Genomic DNA, 10,206 nt, shown 5'->3' on the forward strand with positions numbered 1-10,206 from the left:
TAGAGCAGGGTCTGAAAAAGAGCTTTGACATATGTAGGACTCAGAGGTCACATACAGCAAGATGATAAGCTTCTACAGGGATAAAACAAAATAAAAGAATAGCATCCCATTTGTGCTAGTAAACGCATCCAAAGCTTTCTTTCACTAAATGGACATGATGAGGTACCATATTACAGCTGAAATTGTGTTTTCTCAGATATCATAGTGCTGAATGAACATATTTGAACGTTCTTTATAGGTATATATTTAGCTTATTTTAATTATGTACTGGATGGAAACATTCCCCAGAACACTTAGCAGACAGCTTGCAGCTCAGTGACTTTACTGTGGATGCTTATTGACATTAAATATTATGTTTACATGGTGTGTATGCAACACTTCCTCAGGAATCACAGAAAAATATGAGGTCAGAAAAAGGCAGAGAAGCTTAGGTATGACCTCATGAGCTTTAATAGAAAGCATTGGCTTAGGGCTAATGCAGAAGGGAATGATAAAGGGAAGTGGTGTTCTCAGGCAGCATAGGACAATGGTTTGGCAGTGTGACTAGCCTACTGGAGGGCAGGTTGACTTTGAGGCAGGTGACAGGGGTCACTGGCGTTACGCCATGGTTTTGCAAATGCTCAAAAACAGCATCACATTTTCATAGTCAAGTCATGCTAAACATAGGATATACATTCATACAAAATGATTAACTGAAAAACAGTACGGAAATAGTATGTTAACAATATAAGAATAATCCTATTGCTGTGCATGTTGTTGAAAGCTTACTTTGCTTTAAAACCTTTTACCTTTTGAAAATAAAAAATAATTTTACACACACTAAAAATAGCATTTATGACTACATGTAACAAGGCACAGTTGGCAATACTGATTATAACAGTCATTTTGGATAATGTGCTAGATAATCAGTTTTTGGGTAACAGGCACTCTATAAAGCCAACAGAAATGCAAAAGTATGCTCTAGGCCACTCACACGCAGTCATCAACTTGGAAACCCAATTGACACATGCTCATATGAACAAACTCGAACTCTGTTCATCACAAAATCAATCATTTGCCTGACAGGAACAGAGTACATACATAAAAAATTGCCAAAATTACATTGGAAGGCTGTGTTGAATGATACATAGTAAAAATAAGAATATTTCTGGATATGTTCCCGACTTCAGCCTCTTCCCATTTCACGTCAGCAGGCCCAGACGAGTCAGTTTGGCAGACAGGAAGGAATGAAGAACAAACACCATGGGCTTGGGGCCAGAGTGCAGGTCAAACACCTGAAAGAAAGAGACAAGATAAAAAATACAAACAGTACATTAATCAATACAGTCAATGGACTTTTAGACCATTACACTCTAACAGTGATGTAGTTTACCATTTCACCCTCTGGACCCCCAAAGTCCAGATAGAGGTTGCGGATCCCGTCATCTGCAGACATCTTGAGCTTCTCGAAGGGGTATCTGAAGAGCACAGCACCCCCTGCAGTCTCTCCTGGCTCCCGGGTCACAGTGAAGCCCTTCTCATAGTGCAGTATGAGGCGAACGTCCTGCCTGTTCAGCATGCAACCTGAGGTACAGAGGGAGGGAAGTATGAGAACAGTACTGCACAAAGTAAACGTGTGTGGGTGTGGGTGTGTGTGTGTGTGTGTGTGTGTGTGTAATTGGAACAGTATGTGCCTGTGTGAAAGAGTTTATGAACATGTTTGTGTTGCAGTGGAATAGGGAAGGAAAAGACTGAACATTTCCAGCACATACTAGCAGCCAACTATTGTTCTCTATTGAGTGGAAACATTCCCCCAACTGACTATGCTTCTTCCTTTACAACTTTTTTCCCCCCACTGGTGTTTTTGGTACATTCACTTTTTTCAGTCACCACTTCCTGTATCACTGTGAGAAGTGAATCATGTGATTCCAAAGCCTCACTCAATAATATATGCAGATATTTAGACAAAACAACATTAGACATACAGACACACACACTCACCAATGGAGACCTCCTTAATGAGTTCTGCGGCAGCATGCGCCCCCTGCACCAGGGCCCGTGTCCACGAGGACAGGTCCCAGTGTGTCTCCACCCGGAACACATGGGACTCGATGCCCCGCCCTGTACCCGTCCGAGTGGCAAACACCAGGTCTGCCCCCTGTGCCGGGGAACTGCGGGCACTGCCAGAGTGCACCAGTCTACAGAGAAACAGGAACAAACCACAAGGTTATATCAACTCACTGTTTGCTCCTCCCACAAGTGATTTTTAAAGAGCTTACAGTGATTCATAAGTTATGATAACAAAATGCCAACACATCGCAGAGTGAAAATGGCAGAGAGAGAGAGAAAGAGATAGAGACAGACAAACAAAGAGAAATACAACCTACATTCTAATTCTGTCTGGCAAACTTGTTGTCCTACCTTGTGGCAAGTAGTGGGTGTGTGAGCATGGGTGTGGACCAGGCTTCGCGGTTCCATGGCACTGATTCAAACAGCAGGATATCTTTCTCTGTCAGTGCCATGACGATTGGTCGGAACTGGTGCCGCCCACCATCCAGCTGGACCTACACCATAAAGAAAGAGAGACAGCATGAGAGAAGTGTGTCAAAGTGCTTATGTCATTTCTGATGAGATTTTCCACGCCTGGTTGTGTAGTTGTGTGGGTGTCATGCTAGGTGGGCCCAGAGGAAAGTTAACGCAACGGCACCTTCCTTTGGTTCTGTCTCAAAGTGCTTCCTGACAACCCCCAACATGGCCAACAAAAAACACACACAGACAATATCTATACATTTAACATGGTGTACTGACACTACACCGCTACCCACTTTGTGGACCATTGCTCCCATGCAGCTATGCCCTGTGGACTATTGCTCCCATGCACCTATGCCCTGTGGACTTTTGCTCTCATGCAGCTATGCCCTGTGGACTATTGCTCCTATGCAGCTATGCCCTGTGGACTATTGCTCCCATGCAGCTATGCCCTGTGGACTATTGCTCCCATGCAGCTATGCCCTGTGGACTATTGCACCCATGCAGCTTTGCCCTGTGGACTAGTGCTCCCATGCAGCTATGCCCTGTGGACCATTGCACCCATGCAGCTATGCCCTGTGGACTATTGCTCCCATGCAGCTATACCCTGTGGACTATTGCTCCCATGCAGCTATGCCCTGTGGACCATTGCTCCTATGCTCTGTGGACTATTGCTCCAATGCAGCTATGCTCTGTGGACCATTGCTCCCACGCAGCTATGCCCTGTGGACCATTGCTCCCATGCAGCTATGCCCTGTGGACTATTGCTCCCATGCTGATATGCCCTGTGGACTATTGCTCCCATGCAGCTATGCCCTGTGAGTTATTGCCCCCATGCAGCTATGCTCTGTGGGCTATTGCTCTCTTGCAGCTATGCTCTGTGGGCTATTGCTCCCATGCTGCTATGCTCTGTGGGCTATTGCTCCCATGCTGCTATACTCTGTGGGCTATAGCTCCCATGCTGCTATGCTCTGTGGGCTATTGCTCCCATGCTGCTATGCTCTGTGGGCTATTGCTCCCATGCTGCTATGCTCTGTGGGCTATTGCTCCCATGCTGCTATGCTCTGTGGGCTATTGCTCCCATGCTGCTATGCTCTGTGGGCTATTGCTCCCATGCTGCTATGCTCTGTGGACTATTGCTCCCATGCAGCTATGCTCTGTGGGCTATTGCTCCCATGCAGCTATGCTCTGTGGGCTATTGCTCCCATGAAGCTATGCCCTGTGGACTATTGCTCCCATGTTGCTATGCTCTGTGGGCTATTGCTCCCATGCTCTGTGGGCTATTGCTCCCATGCTGCTATGCTCTGTGAGATATTGCTCCCATGCTGCTATGCTCTGTGAGCTATTGCTCCCATGCTGCTATGCTCTGTGGGCTATTGCTCCCATGCTGCTATGCTCTGTGGGCTATTGCTCCCATGCAGCTATGCTCTGTGGGCTATTGCTCCCATGCTGCTATGCTCTGTGGGCTATTGCTCCCATGCTGCTATGCTCTGTGGGCTATTGCTCCCGTGCTGCTATGCTCTGTGAGCTATTGCTCCCATGCTGCTATGCTCTGTGGGCTATTGCTCCCATGCAGCTATGCTCTGTGGGCTATTGCTCCCATGCAGCTATGCTCTGTGGGCTATTGCTCCCATGCTGCTATGCTCTCTGGGCTATTGCTCCCATGCAGCTATGCTCTGTGGGCTATTGCTCCCATGCTGCTATGCTCTGTGGGCTATTGCTCCCATGCTGCTATGCTCTGTGGGCTATTGCTCCCATGCTGCTATGCTCTGTGGGCTATTGCTCCCATGCTGCAATGCCCTGTGGACTATTTGCTACATTCATTTTGTTCAGCTGTTTCTCTTTCCTCCCCATTGTTGACCTTTCTTCAATTGTGCTGTCACTAGTGTTCTTTTTAATTATGTGTAACGTGTGCTGTGACTTGTGACACATGTAAACTGCACTTTAAATAAATTCTGATTCGCACAACATATAAGACAGCACATTTAAAAGACTACAGAATATCACAACTGAAAGTTCAGAACAAACACAGTGACCCATTTATAAAACTCTTCACAGTACACATGCACTATTATACAAGGCTGAACAACACTACACAATGCTGTATGTGTGAATCTGTACACAAGTGTATTTGACAGCAGCATACAGTACTTCAATTAGATTATTTTTGCTTAATATTTAGTGTGTTTTTGTGTAATTTATTCTAAAGGCCTATATGAGTGCAGTACCTGTTCTGCCAGCCAGCTGATGTGTTTGAGTTGGGGGTGTGACCCAGTGGTGCTGGAGCCCAGATAGGAGTTGATGTGGGCCAGAGTCTGGGGCAGCAGGGCAGCAATGTTGGTGTGGATGGCTGTGAACCAGGAGTGGGCGCTGGGGCCATCCTTACAGCGCATCACTACTGTGTGCTGGCCATCAGGGGAGTGCAGCTCCAAGAGCCTTTGGGAGTCAACAGTCCTCATCATTATCTTACTAAAACATACCAAACCAACATTCTCATTATGTTTCCTATTTTCCCTCTTATGCCACATTTCAATTGCACGCACACAATGCAGGTCTTACCTGTTCTCCAGGTCAGGCATGGTCAAGTTTCTGCTGATAAAGCACATTTTGAGGAGGATGACCTTCCTGTCCTTGGCCCCACTGTGTTTGGGGGACCCAGAGTCCTCACTGCCACTGAAGTTGGGGGACTGAGGACGCACCCCATCCCACGGCAGGTCTGCCACCAAGGAGGGCTTCTTAAACAGTGGGGAAACCTCTCTGATATATTTAACTACAGAAACGCAGAAAGACACAAAATAAAGAACATTAGTGATTAATTATGCATAGACCTCAAGTTGTACAAAAGTGTGTCTAAACGCAACACACGATTGATCATGTTTCAGACTGTGGTTGAAAAGTTGCAACGCTCAATTAAAGAGTAATACATGTCTTATAAGGATGTATTAGTCTCTTGTGGAGTTGTTCTGAGTAGGAGAGTTGGCGGAGCAGTTGTGTGCTTGGCAGGTCGGCTGCTTGGAGAAGAATGGCTTTGACTGAAATCATGAATTCACTTTCCAAATTTGGTCCTGCGGCCTATTCCACTTCTCCGCTATCTCTCTCTCTCTCTCTCTTCTCTACTGGTGTATGTTAGTCCTCTGGGTCGCTCTGCTCTGACTGAGAAACTCGATATGAGGAGCTGAAAGGATGAGGTCATTGTTGCATGTGGGAGAGGACTAGGGTTGTGAAAGTAATTGGCCCAAACATATAGTATGAATATGGGTGGACTGTGTGTGTAATTTGACGGAAAGAGGGAGATAGTGGTGAGGCACGAGGTCAAGGATTGGAACCCATTTCCAAGACCCTGCTAACCACACTGCTCTTACTAACCGTGTCAGGGAATATTTCTGCAAGTCTTTTGGTGTGTATATGTACCGTATGTGTGTATGAATGTGTTTCACGAAGCGGCTGGACCTCTAGACATGAGCTCGAGCATGAGGAAACCCCTACCCAAACCCAACCCAGAAAGAAATCAAGATGCACAGAGCCTGCTACAGTCACACTGCGAATCCTGATGAAGCAAAATAAAGATTACACTCACTGCTATAGTGGTATATGCCCAATACACACCGCCACATGTTTTAGTGAGGAGTAATAAATGACGAATCAAGTTAACGTAATTATGCTCAGTCAAGACTTCTTCCAGTCACAACACCACTGCAGTGTTCCAATGTGGTTATCAATGTCATGGTATATTTAAATACAGGTTCTGTCTGTGTGTGGCATTCCTACGTCCCCACTGTACTGTAGCTCTGGTATCTGTATGGATATTCTTTAGCAATGATACGTTGAGCTATAGGTGACAAAGACGTTATGACACTGGCTCGCATTCAGAGGGAAGATACATATTGGAGAATTGGAGATTTAACACTACATCTCCATCTGCCAACACCCTCTGCTTGAGTAAGTGCAGACTGCAGTGGAACAAGGAGGATGTTTGGGCTAGTTGGTGTTTTATGGCAGAGTAGCCTGTTGAACTGAACGAGGAGGAAGTGTGTCCCACACCCAACATGGAGTTAAAACTTTGTGAAAAGTTCCGAGTCAGATAGTTGGTTCCAGAAGCTGCTCTCACTGTCCCTCTCTGATGCTTTTTAAAGATCTCATTATAACTGTCAGCATTGTCACTCAGCTCCAGTTCAGATTTTAATTAGGGCAGTACACAGAGGACAGTGTGTGTGTGTGTGTGTGTGTGTGTGTGTGTGTGTGTGTGTGTGTGTGTGTGTGTGTGTGTGTGTGTGTGTGTGTGTGTGTGTGTGTGTGTGTGTGTGTGTGTGTGTGTGTGTGTGTGTGTGTGTGTAAGAACGAAAGAAAGAATAAAAGAAAAGATTAGTGAGAGATTGAGAGAGATTAGAAGAGGTGCATAGAGATGCCATCACACATAGCTGGAGCTAGTTCGTCTCTCTCCCTCCATACCTCTATGCCCACAGCAATGCAGAGGAATGAGACAGAGAGGAGGAAGCGGAGAAAAGCCAAGGGAATCTGTCTGACTCCAACTTATATTTGGCTGGAGGAGTTGAGGTTCAATCCCCCATGGGTTGATCAGGCATACATTTTCTGTCTTCTTCTTGTAGCCTTCACCCGGGGATGGCTTTAAGTGATTGGTTACACCACAGACCCTTACCAATGTTTTTCTTTTGACCAAAATCCCCCTGTGGTTTGTCCAGCTTCACCCTCTTTTCTCTCCCCCTCCCCCTGCCACAGACTGTGTGCTGCCAGGCCTTTAATGAGAACAGTGTGTCAGACTCCCCAGATGAGGGGGGGGGGGTTGTAGAAGGCTCTGGAGAGGCTCCCTCTGCTCCCCTCAAGTATACACACCTGCCCCCATTCAAAAAAGCACCCCTGTTGCTCCCATTCAAACACACGCACACCTATCCCCTTCCTCGCCTCTTTCCCCCCTGACCTGGATCATAAAAGGATGGCATGCCAGTTGGCAGAAGCATTGTATATATCCAGTAGGTGGATTTAAAAAAACATTATAGAAAGTACACATGCTGCTACACTGTCCATGCAATGAATCACACAAACAAATGTCTTTGGTAGGTTATGGTCAGATATTTATGTGGATATCCATCTCTGTTTACAGACACAGACAACTTGAAAAAACAATGAGACAGAGACTGGAGAGCAAATGTGCTTTCCCACTGATATTAATCACATACTTCATATGTGGTGGCTTTTATGACGCATTGCAGAATCAAGTGAAATGTTCAATGGTCATTGGTCAGTAAGTTTTGGCTTGTGAACAAAAGAAAATAACTGTCTCTAATCGGGCCTGTCCCCATTTTATGAATACAGTCTTTGTCTCTTTGTAGTGTTCTTATTCTTCCTTTTAACCAGACAATGGCCTCCTCCGCTATCCACCAACGAGCAGACAAACTAAACAAGACAGCCATGAGCCAATGTACTAACTGAATGGCGTTAGTCAATGTCCATTACAATGAACTCATGTTTATTATGAACGGCAAAATAAAGCAGATATCGTATTAGTTAGAAACACAACATCCAGGCCTGTGTGAGAGTTCTACACAGACCTTGGGAGCAACCTGGTTGAGGAATGTGAAGTTACTAATTGCTGTAATGTCTAGCGTTTATGTACTGTGTACATTACATATTGGTCTGGAAATTGAAACCTCATTCTGACCTTCAGAGGATGAGGAGAATGCAGACAGATTGGAATTGTGGTCCATTTACAAACACCACAACTCACTCCCTGTCATTCTAACAAACAGTGACAGGCAACTGGCACATTCCTTAAACAAAATCACAGGTTTTCCGCAATGGATAGACAGAGATTACACAAACTTATTTCGGACTATTAGGCCTATTTCAGACGAGAAGCAGAAAATACGACTTTATTTTTGGGGTCATAGTTATTTTTGGGGTCATTTGACTTGCTAAATGACACAAACTGCATCACAATAACTACATCCAACCTTATTCAGTATTCATGCGGAGTTAATTTGCAAACCATTAACCACCACACAGTGCATTTCAGCCCCTGACCAGTTGTTTCCAAACCCTGGGCTTTACACTGAAGTGCTCTTAAAATCAATATATGAGCACACAAACGTGATGATTCACCACTTTAGCATACAATGACCTATCTAAAACAATCCACTGCCACAAATACAAGGTAGCTAATTTTGTAACCACAGTGCAATACTTTCGTGTTTACAATAGACCTAAAGATAGGCTACGTTGAGTCAGTTGACAGCGCCCCCTATAAAATCCCATCAATGGTTGTGGAGTTTGAACTTGTTACATTGTAGCCTATGCGCTGTGGTCTGGCAATGTGTTAGAAAGTAGCCTAAACGTTGAACGTTGAAAATATTTACGTTGAAAATAAATGAAAAAGTAGCCTGGTCAACAATCAGTTCATCTAACTGGCTGCTCATTATCTTATTTTAGGTATTTCTGTGTGTCTATTTCCTGATGCAATATTCTGCCCACAGCTGCATCCTAGGCCTAAACTGCATCTTCTAAGAAAAAGGCAGAATTAAGTCGCATTTGGCTATAAATCGAACATTGTTTTGGCTACTACTGAAGGCTGCTGTCAGACTGACTGGCCTTCTCAAATCCCCGCTATTGCGTTTGGAAACTTACCCTCAAGCGTAACCTCTTTCCCGGCTTTTTTTAGAGCCTGCACCGCTAGATCATGCGTAGCCTCCCTGAGGTCATTTCCATTGACTGACAGGATCGCATCGCCGACCCGAAGAGCCCGACTCTGATCAGCTGCAAGTCCGGGGAAGATCTTGGATATGAGGATGGGCATTCGGTTTTCCCGACCCCCCTTGATACTGATCCCCAACCCGCCAGACTCTTGTTTTACAACTCTAACTTTACGCACAGCTTCTGATGCGCCGGATTCTAAATTGATGGAAGTTTCGCCATGCCTGGAACTGAAGCTAGATCCAGGACTACCGTAACTGGACCCCGGGCTGCCAAAATCAGAGTTCGTACCGTTATCACGATTATACTTTCCAGGGCTGGGGCTATTAAAACCGTCGTAGTGACCCCGGTTGATGCCCCCGCGCGCTGGGCTACCGCTTCGTCCTAGCGCACCATGGTTCGGATGTAGTTCTGGGTTTGAGGTTTGACCACGGTTCGAATTTCCCGACGCTAAACCCGGGTCGTTTCCGTTAGACGTTCCATTCCGCAGGCCCGCTGAATTGGTGTAATCCAGGTTGTTCCCGTGTCCGCTTATCTCTGTTTCGGCCGTTAATGTGAAAGTCTCGCGGGTCAATTCGGCCGCTACCCGAATCCAGCGGTCCCGGAGCAAAAGATCTAATTGACCATTTTTGTCCGCTCGTGTCCAGACAGCCATCCTGGTAGTCCGCGGTAGATTTCAGACTAAACTCATGATGAACTTTTCCTATTTTCAGAGTGCGTAGGCTACCCAAGCACTATCCTACACTACATTTGACACACCCACTTACGCACAGATTGCAGGAAAATGTTTCAACAAAAAAAGTGGAAGGGAACAAATGCCTCTGACGGCCTCCCTCTTCATTTGGGGTGCTGAAGCGGGCCGCCTGCTGAGGAAAAACTCGGAGCCGGATGACAGAAACAGCCAATGAATGGGACCTCAAATTACTTATTCATGAAAGAGGCGGGGTGTCAAGAAATTCCCAGACATGTAGGCCTACTTTTTAAAAATCTTCT

At 45.7% G+C, this 10,206-nt stretch overlaps 1 protein-coding gene across 1 annotated transcript; it reads right to left on the minus strand.

The window, feature by feature from the left end:
• Positions 1–432: 432 nt before the first annotated feature.
• sntb2 (syntrophin, beta 2) lies at positions 433–10,069 on the minus strand. Its single transcript, XM_035798741.2, has 7 exons — positions 9,148–10,069; positions 5,068–5,278; positions 4,737–4,944; positions 2,401–2,543; positions 1,981–2,177; positions 1,373–1,563; positions 433–1,274 (listed from the first exon to the last, which is right to left on the minus strand). Exons 1-7 carry the CDS (start codon positions 9,866–9,868, stop codon positions 1,182–1,184), a joined length of 1,764 nt encoding a protein of 587 aa, XP_035654634.1. The 5' UTR covers positions 9,869–10,069; the 3' UTR covers positions 433–1,181.
• Between the last annotated feature and the right edge of the window lie 137 nt (positions 10,070–10,206).

Source organism: Oncorhynchus keta, chromosome 22, assembly GCF_023373465.1.
Source record: "Oncorhynchus keta strain PuntledgeMale-10-30-2019 chromosome 22, Oket_V2, whole genome shotgun sequence".
NCBI lineage: Eukaryota > Metazoa > Chordata > Actinopteri > Salmoniformes > Salmonidae > Oncorhynchus > Oncorhynchus keta.

Bases quoted from the DNA above. Each gene is read 5' to 3' on its own strand.
- sntb2 (XM_035798741.2), bottom strand. From the start codon at position 9,868: ATGGCTGTCTGGACACGAGCGGACAAAAATGGTCAATTAGATCTTTTG. The intron at 2,178-2,400 runs GTAGGACAACAA...GTTTCTCTGTAG, and splicing joins CACCCACTACTTGCCACAAG to ACTGGTGCACTCTGGCAGTG. The intron at 1,275-1,372 runs GTAAACTACATC...TCTTTCTTTCAG, and splicing joins GGGGTCCAGAGGGTGAAATG to GTGTTTGACCTGCACTCTGG.